The sequence below is a fragment of the Paroedura picta genome, chromosome 5 (genome assembly GCF_049243985.1).
Source record: "Paroedura picta isolate Pp20150507F chromosome 5, Ppicta_v3.0, whole genome shotgun sequence".
Classification (NCBI taxonomy): Eukaryota; Metazoa; Chordata; class Lepidosauria; order Squamata; family Gekkonidae; genus Paroedura; species Paroedura picta.
The window spans coordinates 82962425-82986257 of NC_135373.1; the positions used below are offsets into that span (position 1 = coordinate 82962425).

General features: G+C 41.3%; 2 protein-coding genes across 6 annotated transcripts in view; one reads left to right on the forward strand and one right to left on the reverse strand.

Annotated features, from left to right (window-relative positions):
* Positions 1-23833, forward strand: part of MYRFL (myelin regulatory factor like) — a 512195-nt gene that overhangs the window by 414040 nt on the left and 74322 nt on the right. The gene's annotated exons all lie outside the window — the stretch shown is intronic.
* The window catches only part of PTPRR (protein tyrosine phosphatase receptor type R), a 156281-nt gene that overhangs the window by 74378 nt on the left and 58070 nt on the right, over positions 1-23833 (reverse strand). Inside the window, exon 2 of one of the 5 annotated variants that reach the window (XM_077338806.1) lies at positions 14534-14581. The exons of 3 other annotated variants lie outside the window; for them this stretch is intronic. In XM_077338806.1, the coding sequence (XP_077194921.1) occupies positions 14534-14548 (15 nt within the window). In that variant the 5' untranslated portion in view covers positions 14549-14581. Of the gene's footprint in view, positions 1-13744; positions 13809-14533; positions 14582-23833 lie in introns of those variants that run through there. One more of the 5 variants, XM_077338807.1, reaches the window with a different exon arrangement.

Consider the following 23833-nt stretch of genomic DNA (forward strand, 5'->3'; position numbering starts at 1 on the left):
GAAATCAAGGGTGGTCATAAATGTTGGTGAAAATGAGGAACGATATCCTTTATATTCCTTTTGCTTCTGTAGAAGGCCAATAGTTTTAGAAAGGGACCTTCTGTTTTCTTATATCCCCACCCCCCATTGCTCATTTGTAAACTCACTCTAATTTTGTAAGACAGTTTGCCTCTTGGTACTGTTATATGAGAGATGTTATATACCCTCTTGGTAGCTATATGTTACTCTTATTCACCCCCTCACCATCTGCCACCATCCTTCTGCTCATGAAATTCATCCAAACCCTTTCACAAGCACAAGAGTACGTAAGTTAAAAATAGAACAATTTAACCACGGACAGCAGAGAAACATGCAGAGATGTCACAGTGGGAAGAGCATTGGTCATTTAAATAATCAGACTAATGCAGCTATCATTAGGATTAGTTCTGCTACCATTTTGGAATTCAAAACTTCAGATCTGCCCAGTGCCTGACATAAGTGAATAACTGAACCCAGTGCCATCCTTACAAGGAATTCTACTGTATAACATATTCAAGGAGCAAAATTCAGTTTAGGAGTCTGTAGTGTCATAGAGAAAAAGTGGCAAGTAAAGCCGAATCTTGTCAAAACATAGAATCTAAGGAGGGTTGGTACTTGGATGGGAGACCACCAAGGGAGACTGCAGGGGAAGGCACTAGTAAACCAACTCTGCTTCTTACTTTCCTGAAAACCCCTTGCTGGATTACTCATTAGTTGGCTGTGAAATAATGACATTGGGAGGTAAACAATATGGCACAGATGTGTCTTGTTACCCTGTTGTCAGAACAACCTAGTCACCAAAGGAGAAGTCTAGAAGGGAAAGGTGTGTCCCTATCACCTAGGTCAGGGGTAGTCAACCAGTGGTCCTCCAGATGTTCATGGACTACAATTCCCAGGAGCCCCTGCCAGTGCTTGCTGGCAGGGGCTCATGGGAATTGTAGTCCATGAACATCTGGAGGACCACAGGTTGACTACCCCTGACCTAGGTGACAGACCACCTAGGACAGTGTTACAGGGAAATTTCAGGAGCAAATGTCAACAGATTTAAAATCTCCTTCAGGACTCTCTTTTGAACAACAACATTGAGAGTCTGGAGAAAGGGGAAAGGGCTTAGTGCCCTTCCTTCCTAAAACTGAAATCATTTTCACAACAGTATGAAAATCCATAACAAATCACAGGGAATCAATTTCCCTCAAGGTGTTTCTGTTTTGGTTTTGGATTTTTTTGGCTATGAGAGTGTGGAACTAAAACATATCTTTATCTGGTATTGTTTATTGGGTGGTGGATTAACAAACAGTCACCAAGAAATGTGGGCTTTTTTGTTTAAACCAATGAAATCAAATCTGAAGATTAATGTTTTAAACCCCTTGAAAATAAGAAACATAAGATGTAGAGACAGGGGTAATAATAATCCCAATTACCAAATTGAGTTTTTGAGTGTACCCATAGAAAACTATACCAGTATTACAAGCAATGATGGCTTTGTCAACGCATAGGACAGGGGCATTGCTGTAACCTTACATGGGTTACTCCGGGGTGGGGGGGAGTTCTGGATTACTGACAGTTGCAATCCTAGGATATGATTACTGTTGCATGAACTTGTCAAAATCAATTAGTTTCTGAATTTTCTGAATAAATAAATGGGATCCTGGATCCCTCTTATATACTATTTTTGGTTCATGATGCCCTCTTTTAAGCCAAATGAAATAGAATTTATGTAGAAGCTTTGTACGTTACACACACACACAAGCTGCTGGGATAATGCTAAGAATTATTTATAGATTTCTCTGTCGAGTCATTAATTACTAAGCCCAAATAATGTAGTATTTCTTCTGAACGAGTAATAACAGACCATGAATGAATGCTCTTGAAATTGAGGATCAAGGACTTTTTAAATCCAGGCCCATTCCGCACAAGGACCAATGTTGCCAATTGGTTTCACAAAGCAATAACACTATTTTAAATAGTGGAATCTCGGCGTTCCACATACCTTCATTTGTAGTGGAATCCAGTAGCATTTCATTCATTCCCCACAGGTTTCCGGTCTTGCAGGAATCGCTAGAAAAGAAGCGATTTTTTCTGTGCTTGTTCCCGCCCCTGGCCGTCAATCAAATGAACAGCCAATGGGCGGTTGTTATCATGCTCCCGAAAAGCCCCTTTCCCTTTAAGCACAGTTTAAAAACACACACACACAAACACGTTTCAACGAATATGCCTTGATTCTTCCTAACATAGAGACCCATCTAGCTGGCGTGTGAGCTGGCAAGTCATCGTTACCACACTCCCCCGAGTAGAAAAAAAATCCCCCCCCCGCATGGGCGCGATTTTTGGCCGAAATTAAAAGGGACTGGGGAACTGGGGGCTGTGTTGTGCTTGGGGACTTAGGGGAGCTTTAAAGCACTTCTGTGGAGGGACTGTAGCTGGAGAAGCCTAGCTGGGTGAATGAAGCCTCGTTGGTTCATTGCTTTCCCCGCTCGTTCCGAGGGGAAAAAAATGGTGATCGCTTCACCGGAAGTTCAGAGGAGAGAGCCAGGGGGAGGGACTTTGTTACAACCACTACATTGAGAACACACAGGTCTTTTTCGCAAGTGTTGCAGGTTGTTGGCAGGAGTGTAGCAATTTTCTGAGGGTGAATCCACTTTTCTGGATTCCCTGGAAATCGCTACAACGAAGCAATTTTTGCGCTAGTGTTGCAGGAGTGTTGCAGATTGCTCACGACGTCATGCAGAACGTAGTTTTAGTGGCAAAAACAAAATACAAGACTAGTGCTATATTAAAGTCGTGCGGAATGGACCCCAGTTTTCACTTGTTTCTTACTCAAATACTACTTATCCTTAAAGAATATCAAGAGTGACAAAGAGATTGTTTGAGTAATGTTCTTATAGCTGAAGCAAAAATTATGGAGCTTTAATAACCTTCACTGGACTTCTATATTTTCATTAGGTATGTAAACATGGAATACACAACTGCATCTTATTTGTCAGGCTTCTAGAGATAACTCCGTATCATTAGGCCATTAGTAGAGATTCATTACACATGTGTTGGGCTTCTCATCAGTTTGTAAGGCAGAATCCCAAAGAAGACCTGCGAGTATTCTTCTAAAACACTTTGGATTTAATACATGGGAAATATGCATTCCTCATACCATTCTGGCTTGTCACATAAGGTCCAGAGAGGGAAATTAGCTCACAGTGAGGCTTTAGCCAACAGGAAAAAATGGCATAACAGCAAGCTGTTAATTGCATGTGTTTGATAAAACAGTTAATTATTTAAAAATCATGTAAACATTGATTTCAGTTTGTTATTCACTAACAGGATACTCTTCAGCTTTGAAGATAATTGAAACAGGCCAGTCTGAAATAGGGAATTACTGGGAGTCCATCTATATCTAGCCATGGTGCCATTTAGTCTACAAAGTATAGACATGTTTGTCTGGTTACTGAGCTGTCTGTTTACAATGTATTAGTTTGTTTGGCCATTATGCCACTTATTAACTATGCACAGACTTGGATATGTTTGTCTGACTGTTATGCTGTCTGTTGGCAATGTATTAGTCTGAATAACAGGCATTCCCGTAGAATAGTAGCACTACATTAAAAGAGGTTATTTTTTTCTCATCTGATGATTTTGTAAAGAATAATAAATAATTTACACTGATATTTGAAAATTTTCTATTGGAATACAGGTAACTACGACTGGAGTACTGTATTTGTGAGAGTTTTTCTTTTCTTGTTTGCTATTGTCCACCTTTGTGACCTCTATTTGTTTACTATAGTCATTTAAAGTTAACAGCTTGGCTTGTGTGCTGATCAGCTGTTAAACTGAGATGGCCAGTAGCCATTTAATCCCACTCTTTCACTTCCCTCTCTTCCAAAGGGAATGGACTCCTGGACTCTTGCAACTGTCGAAGCCTTACTACATTTGTGCTGTCATTTGTGCTTGCCCTGCTGTAAGGCTGGAATGGCGCTAAGCCATTCATCCAATTAATTTTACTTTGCTCTCTTTGGAAGGGGGGGAACCAAAGGAGTCCCTGAAATGACTGTGGGACATTTAAACTTGCCAGATTGACCAGTCCACCAGTCAGGTGCTCAGTTTAAATGGCTGGCAGTCATCTAAGTCCTCCTTTTCACTTCCCTTCCCCTTCCAAAATGTGGGAAATTATAGGGACCACTGGAGTGCCTGCTGACCAGCAGGCTCCTCAAGGGAAACTGGAACCCCCTGGTACAGCCCAGGCCAATCCTGCAGAGAGAGTTCTCCCCACAAGATCAGCTCTTTGCGGGGAATTTAAATGGATCTTGGTCCTTTTAGATGCCAGGGAGCTGGAAAAAAATGGGCTTTTCTGAGTATTTTCTGAATCCCAATACCATATTGGGATTTAGGAATATTGGGAAATACCAATAGTTTTTGTGTCCAATATACCTGAACATGCCTACCATAAACCATCACAAACTGCATTTTAACAGTTTACGCCTGTCTCTAATTACAACTTTCTCTGCCACAGGAAGACAAAGGCAGTTGGTGCCAATTAGCTTTTATGACCTTTTAGGTAAGGAAATCAAACCTAATTGAAATTCATTTTGACAGTTCTGTTGCTGCAAGTCATGTCAACATTAAAGAGTATCTGATTTAACTGATTAGTTTTGCAAAGGGAAAAGCGCATGATGGAGGATGCAGACAGACATCTTTAAAGTAGAGTGGTGGTGACACTAGTGGAGTTCTATAGAAAGGGGATCTCCAATATAAATATTACTGTTGGTTCATAGAAAACTGGGAAAGGTATTATTCTTAAAAGAACATCTGCACGTGTGGCAGACAGGAAGACTGAAGACAACGGATTTGTTTAGCTGAACATATTAAAGAATCAGATGACATTCTAAAACCACAAACAGAACAAGAAAAACTGGATATATAATGCACCAGAGAGCTACTGAAATGTCCCAATATAATAGTGCAATCATAAACAGTTACACTAATATAAACTGTTCCCCTCCTTCAATGGACTTCAATGGGTGTAATTCTGCTGAGGGTGGCACTGTAAACCAGTGGTCCCCAACCTTTTTATCACCAGGGACCGGTCAACGCTTGACAATTTTACTGAGGCCCAGGGAGGGGGGTAGTCTTTTGTGAGGGACGTCGCCACTGCCTGAGCCCCTGCTCCATTTGCTTTCCAGCCAGTGCCCCTGACTTCCCGCTGTCCGCTGGGGGTTGCTGCCAGCAGCAGCTGCTCAGTGCCATGTCGAGGGGGAGCCCCAGCCATGGCGGCCGCTGGAGAACACCAAAGGTGAGCTGGCGGCAGAGTGGTAGGGCAGCCCCCGAGGCAGTAGCCAGGGAGGAGGATGAGAGGAGCCATGGCCCGGTATCCACTGATCCATGGACTGGTCCCAGTCCCTGGACCGGTGGTTGGGGACCGCTGCATAAACCACTAAATAAAAAATATTTCTAGTCCTGTGATTACAAAAGAAACTTGCCAGCACTAGGGGTTGTTGAGGGTTCCCATTTGGGGACACCACTTCGAAATACAGATTACATTTAATATTGAGGATTGCTCAAATATTAACCCCGCAGTTCCATATCCAGATACTTCCAGCATCTAAACAAAGAGGACTGAGGTTGGGAATACACAAACAGAGCTTATTCATGTAGAAATGTATTTTTGTCATTTGCTGCTCTCATAAAAGTTGGGTTGCCAGTCTACAGGTTGTGGCTGCAGATATCCTGGAATTATTACTAGTCCCCAGGTAAAAAAATTTCCCTTGAAAGAAAATGGTTGGTTTGGAAGGTGGACTCAATGGCATTTCACCCCACTGAGGTTTCTACCCTCCCAACACCACACCCTCCTCTAGGCTCCACCTCAAAACTTCCAGGGAACCCACAATCCAGAGCTGGCAACCTTCCTGAAGGATATACATCCTGCATGCTGGGAATCCTATGTTCCTAAGTGGCTCTGAAATCTATGGGACTATATTAAATGGCCTGAAAAAGCAGGTGTCATGCCCCTGCTACCACCTCCCGTATCCCAGGAGTTGCCACAGCAACCAGGGCCAGCAGCTGAGCCAGCTGAGAGAAGGGGCCTCTGAATGTGCAGAAGGGGAAGGCAGCTCAAGTCAGCCAGGCTCTTCCCAAGAGGCATCTTTGGTGCATCCGCAGATGCATTCCAGCCCTGACAGCTCGCCTGAGCAGGCGAAGCAGAAGGGTGGTGTTTGGTGAATGCCGAATGAGCCAGAGACTGCAGGCACGTTGTCAAAGTAGATGGGGTCCAGCTGGGATAGTTCCTGGGGAGGATGAGTGAGACCTCCCCCAGGAGCAGCCAATTAGCTGGGCTGCTTTTAGGAGAGACAGCAGCAGCTCTTTGGTGTGGGCACAATATATGCTGAAACCCTCCTGTTTGGCTTGGATTATTTGGTCTGCGAACTTCTGACTCCTGGCAAATGGCTTTTGACTATGCATCTGGTAATTGGACTGGCTTTGTTGAATATAAGCTTATCTGGACTCTGACCTTGGCTTTCCCTTGACTACTCTTTGCCTTGCCCTTAACTCTGTTTGCTTTGATTCCTAACAACTTGGACTGGACTTTGACTTTACTCTGGTGTGGACTCTGGCTAGGCTTTGCAGCCCAGGCACCTCCTGCCCCTGGGTGTGGCCAGCTAGGGCAGCATAGCAGGGCATTTCAAAGTAACTATTAATTGGGCTTGCAAATGGTTGCGACCAGATATGATGGGAATGTGTCTGCATTTTATCTTAATATGATGATTGGGAGTTGCAGTCATTAGATGCACAATGGATAGCAACTGCAGCCTAATTAAATCATTGTTTATCACTGCTGAAAGTTGTTATTTTTTTCTCTCTTTTGCTCTTACAGTGTTTTGGTCACTCCCATATGTGGGATGTTAGTTCTCTTCCTGCCCCAATACAGCTACTACAGTTCTTGATATAAATGATATTGAAGGGGGGGGAATCCAAATTCTAGGGACCTCCTTCAGTTCTTTAGCTTAATAAGTTAAGATCACAATGCACATGCACACGTTACTAAGTTATTCTACACATATTTTTCTTGGTACACTAATTTTTGCCTTCCATTCCAATAGAAAGGCCATTTTTTCATATTTGTTTCAGATTATCTAGTGTCAAAGGAAGACCATGACCTACATTTCTCTATGAGTTCCAGCACTTGCTAGCTATTCAGGCTGGCAGCTGATAAAAAAAATGGAGTCCACCGATGAACACAAAATGCATTTTCATATGTTGCAGTAATATTCTCTACATGGCAGTCAGCAGCAAAATCCATCTCAGAACTGTGTGATCTTCCTCTTATGAAGTACTAGTATTGATTTGCTTTCCCTCGTTAGATGTAAAGATTATTTTTAAAGAAGAAAAATCTCTGTTGACTCTTAGTGCCTGCTTTATTATTCTGGATTTTTCTTGTTGCTAACAGTTAAAATGTATTCAAGGACTAAATAAAAGTTTGCTTAGGTGCTTCGTAATTGTATGGGTTTTTTGTTTGTTTTTCATCTATTGTCGAAGGCAAAAAGGCAGCTTTTTGTTCCTTCCCATTGTATTGCTACACTAAATCCTGTAAAATGCAAAAGAAAAAAGAGAGCAAGTTTATTTCTGCTTCAAAGAGCAATATGTAGCTTGTTTATTTAAAAAAAAACAGATTTCTCCAAATCAAAAAGGAGTATTTATGTTTTTTTCCTTACTGAGAAATGATATAACAGTGTACTTCAGTTATGTAAACTATTCTCAATTATTTTCTTTAAAAAAGGAATAAACCATACAGGACTCTGTCAAAAAAAATGGTATGCATCTGTTCACCGTTCCCCCATGCATAATAATTCCTGAACATATTTAATGTTTAAGAATATTAAGCATTTTTTTAGAATCATCATGTGTACCTTGGGAAACTGAGTGGGTAGTGCAGAATGAAGAGAAATATTGTGTTGCTAGCTAATGTGTGCAACAGTGCAGGTGTATTTCCTTAGCAATCTACATTTATGAGCATGAGAGAATATGGTGCTGGGGAGGGGACAACATGGTTGCAGTAATTCTTAATCCATTCTGAACGTATTCTTAACACTACCAAAATATAGTTAACAATATTGCTGAGAATAGGACTGACACCAATTCTCCTAGTTTTCCTAAAATTCCTATTTTCCTCAGATTGAAGACTCTCTGCCATGATGTTTACGAGCATGCTTGTGGAGTAGGGTTGTGAATTCTGGACCATCTGGACATTTTGGAGCTAGAGTTGAGGAGGGTGGGGTGTGCAGAGGGGAAGGAGCTTCAATGGGATATAATAGCATAGAATGTACCTTCCAAAGTGGCCATTTCCCCTCTCCCTGTCCCCTGGGTGTAGTCTGCACAGGGCTTTTAACCCAGTCTGGGTTTGAATGAATCCCTCCCATCTACACTGAATTTGATTTCCATTTTGATTTTGGGCGCTTTTAATTTTCCCTCTGCAACATGCATGATTGATCCGGAGTGACCCTACCTTCCCCCCGCAATATCCAGAAATGGATATAACCCTCTATATTTTAAAACCTAGCATCAGGACGTGTGCATATATATACACACACACACATGAAACCCTTCCAGGACTGCCAAGAAAACCCAGGGTTTCATGAAACCATGACTGAGGAAGCTTGTTGTAAGGTTTCCCCAAATTACTCTTTCTCAAAGAAGGTGGCACACAAGTTGTTTAGTTCTTTCAGCAACTTCACATTCGCTGCTTCTGTCCTCAGATTAGCAGCAAGTGAACTGCAAACTGTTTCAGTTAACAGCTTATCTTACCTGTCTTTGTACCATGTGCGGCTGCAAACGCGGCACTCCCACGCATGTGTGGCCGGGTTGCGCATGCACATTTGTGGCATGCGCAGCCTGGTTGCACATGCACGTTTGCGGTCGTGCATGGCGCAAATGCGCATGTGTGGCCGGGCGATCGCCCCCCCCCCGCTGGTCCGTAGCCTGAAAAAGGTTGTGGACCACTGGTGTAGAGCATCCTATCTCAGCTATGTTACTGGCACCCTTAAGCTTCCCACGTTCTCAGAGGTGATGGCTGATGGACATGCTGTTGCACTCAAGCAACAGCTATTGCCTTTGTCCTTGATCTCTTTTGAAGGGCCAGATGAAAGACCACATATAAAAAGCTCTTGGCAACAAAGGCAGCTTTAGTGATGATCTCTGGATATTGCTCCCTAAGCTGCTAGCCTCTTGGGCAAATAATCTGTTCAAATATATAGCCAACCTGCCCTTGAACAAACTTCTTTTTGTTAATGTGAATCTTTTCATCTAATGCATTTTTATTTATAACATTTTATACCAATAATTCTTTTTATAAATCAAAATAAGATTAAGTGTATACAAAAAAGAAAAAAAGAGGAAATAGTATGAATATTCCCATATTAAATCCACGCCAAGCCAAAACAAAACTGACCCGAGGATTTTTGGGTCAAAACAGAAGTTCTGCAAAATTTCTTCAGTCTCCCTCCTTCCCCTTATATACATACCACCCAGCTGGCAACATGCGTAGTGCCAAATATGGTGCTATGGGACCAGGGTAATTGCCAGTCCCTCACAGTTACCTCTGGTACAGTTTAAGTAATATGTGCTCATATGAAAGGGGGTCAACAGTATGGATATTCACTGTTCAAATGTGTTCTGATAGAGCAAATCCTGGCAGACAATAACTATACCGCTCTACTATGATAAGATACAGCCAACGGTTTCTATGGATCAGACCAGCCACAGTCCCACATTTTAGATGTTAGATTCTGTTTTCTCAGTTTGAATCATTCTCACATCAATGGAAAGATTCATTTAATACTTGGACTGTGAATGGAGTCCTGTTAAGTGCCAGATATCATCAACAAGGAATTAGGTTTGCTAACATCAGGCTCTAAAGTCTGACATGCATAACAGAGAGATCAATGCAAAGATTTAGAGAAATGGGCTTTTAGTGGGACCGCCTGCTGTCTGTCTCTTTGCATTATGGTAACTGCTGCTAATTTAGCTGAAATTGACTCTCCAAAGCAACATCTCCCCAATGCTCTTAATTTCTACAAAGGGTTAGGTGGGCGGCTCTGTTCTATGTAAAACTATACATGATGACAATTACCCTTTTGATTCATCACTCTGGAGCTTTCACAGATAAGCAGGTGCTGCCTCTGGCTGTTTAATCTAGGTTTCTATTGCCATTAAGAAAGTTAACAATCAGTTAAAGGAGTGCATATATTTGCAACCAGCAGTCACTGCACAAGAGCAAATGAGGACTACCAGAAGAATGAATGACCTTTACCCAACTGATACTGACACAGTTAGAGCACTTAGTTAGATCTCTCTTTTCATAAATTATTGCTCCTCTTCATACCCCCCTTTTTCTTTAAGCAGACTGGTGCTTTACCCCTTCACATATTTAAATTCTGCCAATACTTGTCCCCATTTTCAGCCTTGATCCTTTACCTATAAGCTGGGGAATAATGGTGTTCCTCCTCATGTCATTAATTTTGACAACAATGTTCCACCAGTAATGTTCAGCATGATGTGCCATGATGACCACCAATATACATGGCCACCAGCTTCTTTCCCAAGAATACCTTCTTGGGTCAGTTGTAGTAGCAGGAGGCTTGTCACCAACTTGAGGATGGCAACCTAGGCTGAAAAGAGATGGGTCTACTTCTTGGTCAGGGAATGTAATATAAAGTTGGGTCCTAACTATGAACGAAATCATATCTATTAACTTTATCTGCACAGTTTACATTAGCAAAAGCTTTTTGCTCATTGGATCACTATTTGCTGGCTTGGTGCCTAACTGCATTCTCTCCCAGGAGAAGGGAACAGTGTAATGTAATATTTGCCCTTGAAAGCCTCTTGTGCTTCTGCTTGCATATCATTTCTCTTGCCACGTGTTTTGTAAGCATAGAGGAGAACTGAGCCTTATAACGTGTTTTGTAAGCATAGAGGAGAACTTAGGGAACTATTCTACATCCTTAATGGTTGTTAAAATGAACGGGAGCTGCATGTTGAATACAGGGGTGCACACACCATTGTTTGTCCTCTGAGAAAGTAATGCAGCAGAAGGAAAGCCAAGAGGTAGGCAGACTACATCTCATCTTATCTCATTAAGCTATAAAATATATCCCTCATGAAATGGACACTGAGATTTTAACTCCCAAAAGTGCCCACTCAGTGCTAAAAACAAATCATGGTATTTCTGTGTCTTGCAAATAGGAGACAAAAATGCATTAACTTATAAAACCTGCCAAAATGCCCAAAATGCATGTGGAAAGTGAAAGGAGCTTAGCAACGAATTAATTTCTAAATTTCATTATCTCTTTTTCTTGCATTCGTCTACCCACAGAAGTCAAGTCTTGTGAACTCTAGAGACCAAGCTCATTAGTCATTTATTATTTATTGGTTTCATGTGCAAGAACCAAGGAGCGCACTCAGCAGCGAAACAGCACATCAACGAACATCCCCAGAGATGCCATTATACAGCTAAAGCACAAATGAATCTGTGAAATTATTGCATATATGGAAGGGTGAACTTTTAATTTTCAATACATTAAGAATGGCTGAATCCAGGGAGCAGCAGCAGGATGGTGATACAGCGTATACATATATCAGATGCAGAAGGCAAAGACTGTAAAATGAGCCACTATACAACATTTCTAAATACTTAAAAAAAAATCCTGGCTGCCTACCAACCTTTGCACAGAGAGAATGCCATGTTTTTATCATTTTTAAAGGAGTCTGGACATTTGATACCCAGTTTGGTAAATTAGATCCTTTCCACATTTGATGTGAGATCAATGTTGCTGAAAAGTTGTTTCTTTCTCACTTCTCCACACTGTCATGATGCATTCATGTACCTCCCAGGTATGTACTTCCCAGAGCCTTACCAAATCTGATTTGCTGTGAAATGTTGTGGAAAGTCACAGAAAAGCCTGGATGGTCTTGCCCACATTTCCCCTGATCCTCTCTCTCTGTTGGCCATCTCCAAGGCATCAAGGGAGAGGAAAGGATTTTTCAAAATTAGTAACTGAATATCATAATAACATTACATATTACAACAAGATTTGATTGCCATTTTTTAAAAGCCGAAATCCTCATGTCACAGCTGCTGCCAGAGGACTGGGGTAGGGAAACTGCATGTAAACCTGCCACGTGGAATCTCTGCTGGTCCCGTACTGGTCACTATAACATCAGTGGGGAAGCCACACAAGTCAGTCCCATGTGGAAAACAACATAGAGTTCAGAGTAGGACAGGGGATTGGCTTGTGTGGTTTCCCCACTGCCTAAGGAAGTAGTGAGCACTGTTAAGTATGGCAGGACCCCCTGCCTCACAGACGGGCACACCATCTTCTCTATACGACTGTTTGTGTGTTAGCTATCACAAAAGCTATTTTGTGCTTTTATCATACTTATTGTTTTACCACTTACCAGTGCGTCTGCCTTGAGTTTCTATGGGTGTAATCGACCTCAACCCTTTAACACTAGTTACCCAATCTCTTGCACAATTTGGCTAATCTCCCCGCAGCTCATTTCAGGTGACAGCCCCCCCTCATTGGCAGTATTTAAGCAGCGGCTAGACAGATACTTAACCTGGATACTTTAGGTTAATCCTGCATTGAGCAGGGGGTGGGACTAAATTGCCTGGATGGTCCCTTCTAACTCTATGATGTGGAATAATACCAGACAGTATTTTTCATTTGTATTGTCACCATGATCCCCCCCCCTAATATGTTCTTATGTACTGCCATAGAAACTAGCTCAGTATTAGAACTGATTCAGAATTCACAACAGGCAGGCCAGGTCTCCTGCTATAGTGGGGGACCTCCCATCACTTTCAAGGCTGGCATGAAGGGGGGGGAAGGAGAAATGAGGGGGATATATTAACATTGAGCTGGCATGTGACATTTTTTGTGAAATTTTTTTTTGAAGAGATGCAATAACATCAACGCATATCTCTTGGATTTGCCTCAAACTCATAGAGATTTGGGTGAATCCTAGAGCAACACTTAATGATCATATCCATTTTTTGTGTGTGCCAGAAGTGACGTGCAGTGGCACAATGCAGGCATACCTTTTCTCACCCCTAATTCCTCCAGCTGCAGCTGGCAACCCCATTTCATACAAATGTAGATAGTGGCATTGCAGTTGCTATATTAGGCAGGAATCTTTCCATGAGAGGAATGCAAAAAAATGGCTTACATATTTAATAGGCTACAGGAAGCAGGAGGTACTTTCAAATTCACACAACATACCCAAAGCCAGTCTGAATCGACATTTATTATCATCATAGAACAGTTGCTCTAGCTGTGCATTTCTGTTCTGGTTGACTGAAGTGACTGATATAAAATCTGTTGTGCCATCCCACTGACTCATTAGCAGAGAAGCACTTTGGGGGGATATTCTAGCATTCATTTCAGATCTTGTCAACAATAATTTTGATGAACACACACAAGAATTCTTCAAGATTCAGGAACATTTTAAGTTCTACACACTCGCTGTCAAGAACTCACAGCCACCAAGCAGCCGGGGTATCTTTCATGGATATGAATTTGAAAAACAGAAATAAAAGGAAAATAAAATTGGGAAGAACTATACATCCCCGTGTTGTCATGAGTTTGTCTCTTGGCCCACATCACTCCTGTCTAGCAGTGACAAGAAGTGCCTGAAAGCACTGGACATATTGCTAGATCAGACAATTGCACACATGCTATACACTTGCCTGAGATTAGTGCTTCTGGCGTGAACAGAAGGGGCAGATTGGGCCTTGAATGTTGGGTTCCAAGGTTTAAAACATTTTGGCAGCTACATATAAATGAAATGAAAGAATACAGTTGCAAATAAATACATTCAGTGAGTAGATGGTTCACGTATTCGATTATGACATTGACAGGGCTATCCTATACAGAGTTAATCCCTACTAAAACCATTGACTTTAGTGGATTTAGAAGGATATAACACATTTTAGGATTGCACCACATGGCTGCTATTCTAACCCTGTTTCCTTAGTAGAGAGATATACCAAAATCCATGGAAACTGTTTTCAAGTTGCCATGATTAGGACTGGGCTGTTGCTGTGAACACAACTAAATTTCATTTTCACCATAAAGACATTTTAAATTGTACCTTAAATGCCACAGTGATCGCTGGTTTTCAACATGCTCTTTGATAACAGGTATCCTAACTTTATACCTGTCTAAGACTTCTATAGCAACAGTATTGTGCTAATCACTAATGTTACAGAGAAATGATAAACCACTACTGTTAATATTTTAAAATCAAATAAATGATGTGATCTTTCAAAAGAATCTATCAAGCTTGATAGATATTAGTATTTCAGTTCAATCACTAATTATGTCCAGAATAAAGCAAAAAGATAGATGGACAGATACACAGACAAACAGATAGATGCCTGAACTCACAACTACATCAGTCTTACATGCCACATATTTTACATAATAGTATCACACCCTTTATTACTGTACAACCCAGTGCAATAATCAGTACTTACAGAATCATACTTCATTTTTGCTGTACCTGTTGTGGTTGCTGATTATTCCTATCAAATGGAGAAACAGAGTTTGATAACATCTTTTAGTCTTCCTTCAAATTTACCACCACACATGTATGCAGCTTTTTAAAAATACCTTGATGTGCTACAAGATTACACCATACAGATAATCCTGGAAGCCTTAAATAGGATAACAGAATTCAAATATATGGTTAGCTCACTGGATTGAATTCAGCTTCATACATGTTATTGGTCTAGTGTCACATTTACAGGAAAGGTGTTTGTTTGTTTAATGTCAGTAATTTTTCCCCTTTAAAAGCAACCTGTTTTTCATGTGTAAATTCCTGACACTCCAAAGATCCAGACTGAGGGGCATTAACATCAAGGTAATGCAGATTGCACTTCAAGATTATTTTAATAAAGCTTTACCTTTCAAAAGCAGATTTTATAATAAAGAAGCATTTTTGTTATTGCATGAATCAGAATTAATAAGCATCCTACCACACTATTCCTTTCCTTAGCCATAAAAAAGAATTCACTGTATGCTGTATTGAACTTAACATTTTTCTTTGTACCATTGTCCTCCCTCTCTTGTACAACTATCTGATTGCAAAGAAACCATCACCAATTTAATGTAAAGTAGGTACACCATTAGTTATCAGAAAGCAGATGCCAAGAGCTAAATTACAAAGATGTTATAGTGCTTATAGGCAAGTGTAATGGTGTGATCCCACCACTGTTACAAGAGAACAAGTCATCCTCTTGCATGTTCTTTCATAGGGCTTAGCAGCATATCTGACAGAGTGCTTGATCTTCAATTTAGTTCACCTTAACTGGATCAGCCCTAGACTGTATATACGCAGCACCATCTGGTTATCTCATTTGGAACCTAATGCTTGCTGTTGTCTCTGACCATCTGCTCTGAATGTCACCCTCAGATCTCTGATTGCTGGTGACAGGTACATGCTTCCTTAGGTGTGGGTGTGTATGTGTGTGCTTTTTGAAATTTATCTTAAATTGGTCTACCAATCCAACCTGAAACCTTCTCTGTTACTATGGATGCCAGCATACAGATGGTACCTGGGGATCCCTTGGAAATACAGGTCATCCCCAGACTAGAGTGATCAGTTCTTCTAGAGAAAATAAATGATTTGGAGGATGGACTTGATGGCATAGTAGTGCATTGAGATCCCTCTCTTCCCCAGGCTCCATCTCCAAATCTCTAGGAGTTTCCTGACCTGGATCTGGGAACCCTCTCTCTCTCACTCTCCCAATGGTGGCCAGGGGAAAGTTGGCAACCCCATCTATTACTCATGATACTAAACACAGAAAGAAGAGGAAGCAGAGTTGGTTTTTATACCCCACTTATCACTGGCCAAAGGAGTCTCAAAGCAGGTTACAATCTCCTTCTGTCTTCCCATAACAGGCATGCTGTGAGGGAGGTGAGGCTGAGAGAGCCCTGATCTGTGACAAGCCCAAGGTCACCCAGCTGGCTGCATGTGGAGGAGCAGGGAATCAATCTGGCTCACCAGATTAGAAGCTGCCACTCTTAACCACTACACCATACTGACTACACCATACAGAGGTCTCGACATAAAACATCGTAAGATATAGCTGTGCTGGTATGAATGTTTCTGGATATGTAGATTGAGAAGAAGTAGCTGAAATGTTGTTAGACGTGTATTATTGAACATTGCAGCTGGATGTTGACTCGAATGTTTCATAATACATCAGAGCAGAGGCATAAACAGTGTATCTGTACCATTCTCTATTTAAGTCAATATATGTACTCAGTATAAGTTTATCGCTGTTCCTTTCAACCTGTAGAAGCCTATTCACATGACCACTCCGGTGCATCTCCATGAAACACTACACCAGTGTACAGTGGTTACAGGAAAGAAATAGGGCTGTGCACAGAAACTGTGTTTAGTTCATATTCTAGTTGCTTTACTTGTCAAGAAATTATTTGGAATCTCTAGTAATGTTCTGGCATTAATAAGGTTCTATGCCCAACAGATTCTCATCTGCATCAAGTAACTCAGTAAGACTTAAGTTCCAAGCAAGGTTTATCACAGATCTTAAACAAGCATACAACTGCTGCATCACTCAGTAAGACAGCCTTTACCCATGACAACTCTCCACCTTTCTACTTCCTATTTCCAGTCCTGGTATACTCCATCTCCCAGCAAGGAATGCTTCTAACTCTTGTTCATAGCTACTACTATCTCCAAGAATGCCACAGCCACTTTGCCCTACAAGCAATTAAGCATTTGCAGAGCACGGCTTGTGAGGGACAGGGAGAGATTCAACTAGCCAAGCACTCAATGCAATAACCTGAGGATCCAAAGAGATCTCTGAAGGAAACTGAAAGAAAACTACTGCCTCAGGCACGTCAGTGCTGACAAAAATAATTTTCTGATCAAGGCTAGTTCTCTGCCCAAGTGGTTCCAAGTGGTGTTACAAACCTAAGTGGGTGCTGATGTGCGGCTTGTGTTGCCTCTCATACCTGTGCCACTGTTTGGACAGGAGGGATTTGCAAACTGACCATCCTACAGTTTGTTGAGGCCCCCAGCTTGTAGCCATGTTTACTTTTATTGATTGACCAGCTTCGTTTACACCCTTCCTTTGTCTCCAATGAGGACCCAAAACAGCTTGCCTTGTTCTCCTCTCAGTTTTAGCCTCACAACCATCCTGTGAGGTTAGTTAGGCTGAGTAACCATGACTGGCCCAGGGTCACCCAGGAGGTTTCTATGGCTGAGTAGGGATTCAAACCTGGGTCTCCCAGATCTTTGATATTCTAACCACCAAACCACATTGATATTCCATCTGCAGTTATCCCCCTGTAAGCACAGGAAGCCACTGCATATTTTTATTCAGTCTTGCCCAGTAATGTTTACTCTGATTGGCAGCAGTTATCACTCTCTCAGACTATTTCCACACAAGTCATTTTCTTTGGCTCACCCTCCCTTTGTTGATGGGTTTTATTCATGATTCCTGATGATGTTGCCTCCCTCCCGTGGCTGTCATAGGGCTGGCCGGACTCTGCCTGCCAGTTGTCCCGTGATAAGGGAATGCGGATAAATCTACAGTCCTTTTCTTTTCATGATAGACAATGAGCAGTAAGTTGCAGCAGGGATGTCAGGAAAGGAAAACTAGGGCTGTCCCTTGCCCCACCCTCCCAATTAACCCCCCCCCCCGAGAGTCACTTCTGTCCTCCTCCCCCCACCCTTTTTTGAAAGGACTTTTTTCAAGGCCTGCTTTTGCAGGGATATATATATATATATATATATATATATATATATATATATATATATATATATATATATATATATATATATATATATATATATATATATATATATATATATATATATATATATATATATATATATATATAAAGGTAAAGGTAAAGGTATCCCCTGTGCAAGCACCGAGTCATGTCTGACCCTTGGGGTGACGCCCTCCAGCGTTTTCATGGCAGACTCAATACGGGGTGGTTTGCCAGTGCCTTCCCCAGTCATGACCGTTTACCCCCCAGCAAGCAAGCTGGGTACTCATTTTACCGACCTCGGAAGGATGGAAGGCTGAGTCAACCTTGAGCCGGCTGCTGGGATTGAACTCCCAGCCTTATGGGCAAAGCTTTCAGACGGCTGCCTTACCACTCTGCGCCACAAGAGGCTCTTATATATATATATATATATATATAATGAAAGGCTGGAACTACATTGCTAGGCAGTTTCAGTGTAATGAAATTACACCCAGTCCATTTCACGTATGCATTGCTTGGATCATGCGTAACTGGAGGGGTGACCAGAGTCAAGGGGGAGAGACACGTCCTTCCTTCCTTCCTTCCTTCCTTCCTTCCTTCCTTCCTTCCTTCCTTCCTTCCTTCCTTCCTTCCTTCCCTTCCTTCCCTTCCTTTTTTCTTTCTGCAATAAGGAAGAACAGCTGAAACTGCCTCACAAAGAATTTTTACTACTACCTGCATAAAGGTTCTATGATTAGAGGGACACCTGCTGGATAAAAATAGTATTGAACTAAGAGACATCCTATGAAGTCTCAGATTTGAAGGTGTATAATTGAAGTCTACATCTCTAAAACTAAGACAGAGTCTTTAATCCTAAATATATTCACTTGAAATAAGATCCAGTTAACTGCAGAACAAAATCAGTGGGAATTATGACCAAGAAAATTAGGCTGGAATATCAGGCCCAAGGCTTTCTCAAGGCTCAGATTTTAAATAGGATCCAGCACTGTAGGAGAAGGCATTTCAACTTCTCTTCTGCCACTGTCCTTCATTGCTACATGATAACAGACAAATTTCTTCATATATGGCACCTGTCCAACTATCAGTTCTGTGGAAAGATTTCTACTCTTCTTAAGGTCCATATTCAGATATTTATTCTGGGTATAAGCTTCCATGTGTATGCATGCATCTTCAGATATGGCACATGCAATCTTGTACTCAGAATAAAGCTTGGCTGGTTTCAAAGGTGCCCCAGGACTCAAACTTTCTTCTAATCTATGTCTTCTATAATAATTATTTAATAAAACCCTTGTCCTGCCTCTCCAACAATTCCAGGCTCCCAAAATCCTAGTCCAGTGCTCTAACCACTACATCATGCTGGTTGAGATGGCCTCTGTCATAGGTACCATGTATAGCTCCAGTTAATTGTCCTTCACTTTCCTTTATGCTTTTTACAATATCAAGCTAAGCGTGAATTCTTGAGTTGGGAAGGATTATCAGAACTACCCACTGTGATTCTTCTTTGGCTTGCTTCCTGTTCCTTATTTAGTATTATTTGTTTTAAACACCCATGAAAATGAAAAAGTGTCCTAATAATAAAAATCTACTCCAATTTTCAATCTGTTAAAAGAAAGTATGGTTAATGTTCTCACTCCCACTCAGGAGTGGTTCCCTACTGTTTTTCAATGTGTTTGGATTCGTTCTGGTGACTTCTCTAGCTCCTAGCTCCTCCCTCTATCTGAACTGATACAGAAAATGGCTAGGAAGCAGAACCAGCTCAAACTTCTGGTTGCCTGACAGTTACCAATTCCAGCTTGGGAAATTTCTGGAGATTTGGGGGCAGAGAGATTGGAGTCTTGGTGTGGATGGAGGGAGCTCAGCAAGATTTCATAGATTTCATGTCATCCTCCAAAGCTGGCATTTCCTCCAGGACATTTGATCTTGATAGCCTGGAAACTGATTGTAATTCCAGGAGAACTCCGGGGCTGATTCTGCACTTTCTTTGTTTATTCCATTGTGAATCCTGCTGAATTCAGATCAATTTGAATTCGGGTCTTCCTCTATCCCCCCCCCCCCTCATTGAAACAGAAAAGTGTTCTGCACGTGATTAGGGAAGCTCAGAAGGGGGGGCAAGTCCAGCAGGAGCCTCTTTCTTTTCTTGAACAGAGGGGGGGGGGAGAGGATTGGAGACAGCAGAGGAGGGGTAATAAAGGGCTTCCCCTTTAAGAGAAAACTTGCAGTTTGGGATCAAGGAAGCCTTTGATCTGAAGCCCTGGCCAATTAGGCCTTTTCTACAGCATTGCAGCTAGTTAGTTCAGGACAAGCAAAGAGCTGCACCTTTAGTCAGGCCGATTTTTCAAATATTGAGGTCATATCCACTCCAGATATTGCAGGGAAAGGTAGGGTCACTCTGGATCAATCATGCTTGTTGCAGAGGGAAAATTTAAATCAGCCAAAATCAAAATGGAAATCGCACTCAGTGGAGACGGCAGGGATTGAATTGACCTGGGATTGGAATAAAAGCTCTGTGCAGATTCAGCCCAGGTTCCACCTGGAGGTTGCCAAAATGAAGACCTGTCGATCCCATGAAAATGCAAGAAGCCAGGCTGGAATGGGTCAAAGGCCAAACTCTAAGTAACCCTTTCAACGACCTTCCCCAGAAATGCCAGATGCAAGATGGGGTGATAGTTGGCCAGGTCCCACAGATCCAACAATGGCTTCTTCACCATAAGCTGAGCCATCGGTTTATTAGTAGGTACGGCAATGATCCAGTTCCAAATTAAATGTGTACCACAGTTCCCCCTGAGACTCCTTTGGGTAGAGAAAAGTGGCATATAAGAACTAACTCTTCTTTTAATTTGTTCATCCAAACTCATGCATGCCAAATATGAGATTCAGTTGAAACATCTAGTTGAAACTCTAGAGGAAACTAGTACAAGAAAAACAGAAATGCCACCTAAAAGCAAAAGCAAGCAACTACTGTTACTTGTGGTGAGAAAGAACTAGAATGCTATTAATAACATCCAGAGGAGCTGGACCTTTATTGTCAATGGATTTGGTTTCAGAGAAATTAGTTTAGGAAAATATTAACATGCTAGTTAAGCCAACTTATTTCACAATGGAACAAAGCCTCACATCTTAAAGTTACTTAAGACAGTAAGGCACAACTGTCCTTTGGTATATGTCACTGTAACAGTGCCTTATTTGACTACCCGTCACTATATTTTCTGGAAAAAATTAGAAGCCTATCTGTATTTTACTCATTTGGTTCTTTCTCAGGCTGTTGGATAAAGGATGAGTTTTCATGAATAATTTACACAGAGTACATCAAGAGAATTATTAAGGAGGACAAAAAGTCTAGCACTGGTCTGTAAGTATGTAGAATATAATTAAATTTTAGACTGCTTAAAATTAATTAATACTTTAATGTAAGTGGCCAGGTTTGATGCTAATGAAGTTGCTTTCTCTCTTCTAAAGCTTTCTTGGCTTTGATCTAAGAATCTTCAGATCCATGAACTTTTGCCCTATATCATGGCTATATGACTTCCTTGAAATTAGAAGAAAACTTGCCAGTCAATCGATAAGAGTCATTTTAAAGAGACAAGATATATTGGACACATTAGGACAACACAAGTTATTCCATTAAATGTGGGTTTTGCTCCATATGAAAGAAGATATGGACTTGCCAGAGGGTAGTATTCATCAGCCTGTAGGAGTGCTCTGCTAATTAGATAAAATCACATTATATACAGCATGGAGGAAAACATACTAGCAGCCATTTGTCTAAATGATTCATAGCTACAGAAATATTGGCAGATCACAGAAAGGGCAAAACAGAAATAAACATTGATTCTTGGTCAAGAAACCAGCATTATCAAATTGATTTATTCTAAAACTGGAGTCCTTCTCCTAATAGAAAAAAATAATTATAGAAGAAAAGTGACACATCTGTACATCATTAAACCAAATAGGAATTTAGTACATCACAAAAGCTTTGAAAACCTATTTGTGTGATCAGCTCCCATGTGCACAGTGCCTCAGCACCATGCAAAAACGCACACCTCGACATAATTTCCCATGAACTGTTAAAGAAAAGAAAAATCTATTTGTTTATACAAATACTGATATACTCTATAATGTCACACTTCTTTTAATGTTGTGTAGATGCTAATAACATTTCCCACATGATCAGTAATCAATTTTTTTTAGGTTCTTGTTCACTTGGAGATAGCAATGTGTATACATGTGTATAGATGCAAAATCAGGACTTGTGTCTAAATAAAATGTAGGCAGGGAAAGATGGGCTTTTTACCATGATCCCCCCTTCCATGTGTGCTCATTATACCCCCATTGCCGGGAGGGCTTCTGTCAACCTGTATGCTCAGAGATAACACAATAAACATGTACGTGTGATGCAAAACGGAGCTCTTCTGCTAGATCTTTGGTTGAGGCCAGGACAGGTAAGATTAGCCCACCTCTGAACACCTTGTCACATCTTCAGGAACAGTCAAAAAGATTCAGACAGAAAATTATTCTGGAAATTGGTTTCAGTTACCTCGGTAGAGGGAGGAAGGCAACAATGGACAAACAATGTGTATATTAAAGGGATGTCATCCAATCAGAATCATTGGCCAAAGTTACTGCCAGATAGAACTGTTATGAATGGCCTTGCTGGCCTTGCCCCATCTCATACTGCTCTCTGATGCTTTCAACCTTTCTCGTAGTCCATCAGTTCCTGATACCAGAGCTGTGCTGCTGGAGAAAAATGCTGAAACCTCTAGAATGCAACCAAGTGAGGTGTGTGAGGCAGGACTCAGAATGTAGTTCTCTCTTTCACATTCTGATTTGGGTTTGGGGTTGTTTTTCTTAAAGTCCTGCATCTACTTGTTAGCCAAGCAGACAGGAAAGAAGGAAAACTCACCACCACATCTCCCTCTGCCTGATCTGCAAGGGAGAAATTAAATCACCTGTCCAAAGGGAAATTCTCCATCTGCAGTTTGGCAGACCGAATCCTTCAGATGAAGGGAGTGGAAAACTTATACTTGGAAATGTGCTTTCTAAGGAAGACTATGGATATTACTATTAAGTAGACATATTATGACATCTTTTATTTTGATATCAAAGAAATCAACTTATATAAGAGCTTTTGTTTTTGCATCTTCCTCCTACACCAGACTGTCTTTCCTAGGCTGGTAGCACATTTTGGAAGGATCATTCAAATAAATGGTTGCAGATTTAGACCACAATTAAAAAAAGAAAAAAGAAAATCTTTTAATACCTTCAAAGTGGCACTTTAGCCACAATCCGGCTCTGACTGCATATGTCGTGTCAACTCACAGGGCTCCTGATGGAGACTCGCTTCCACTTTTGCATCAGATACAAATCTGAATCAAAGCCAGCATCATGTGTGGATCTCACAAGGAATAGGAAAGGGAAGGTGATTGTAAGCCGTTTTTGAGACTCTTATTAATGCTAGACACATGTGTCAGCTGTATTACCAACAGTGCACTATGTTTTACTCTGCTAAACTGAGGCCAATTCCGCACAACGGGAAAAGAAACGTGATTGGCGCTGCATGAGCCAGCGCAACATTTTGTAGCGTCCTATCTTCATTTTACACTAGGGAGCCCTCCCACTTTTCTCTCTGCCATCGTAGTGTTTGCAGAGTTCCTCACCTCCTTCCGAGGAGTGAGGAATATGCTACGAGCTTCCAGTGCCTCCCCGAGCTTGTGCCCATCAATCACTCCTGACAACGAATCACCTCGCAGCATGGTGCTTTAAATCTCCACTGCTCGCTGTGAACTTTTTTTTTTATGCGATGAAACGCGGATCCATTTATTCATATATGCATTGGTTGGGACATGTTTTTAAAGCATTCTGAAGCCTCACAAATGCCTATTCTTTGCTCCAGCCTCTTTGCCATTTTTTTAACTTGGGGAGAGAGAGAGCCTGGGAGTGCGATCTGGGACATGTTTTTAAAGCATCTTGCAGCCTCACAAATGCCTATTTGTAGCGCCAACCTCTTTGCCATTTTTTAAAAAGACAGTGAAACC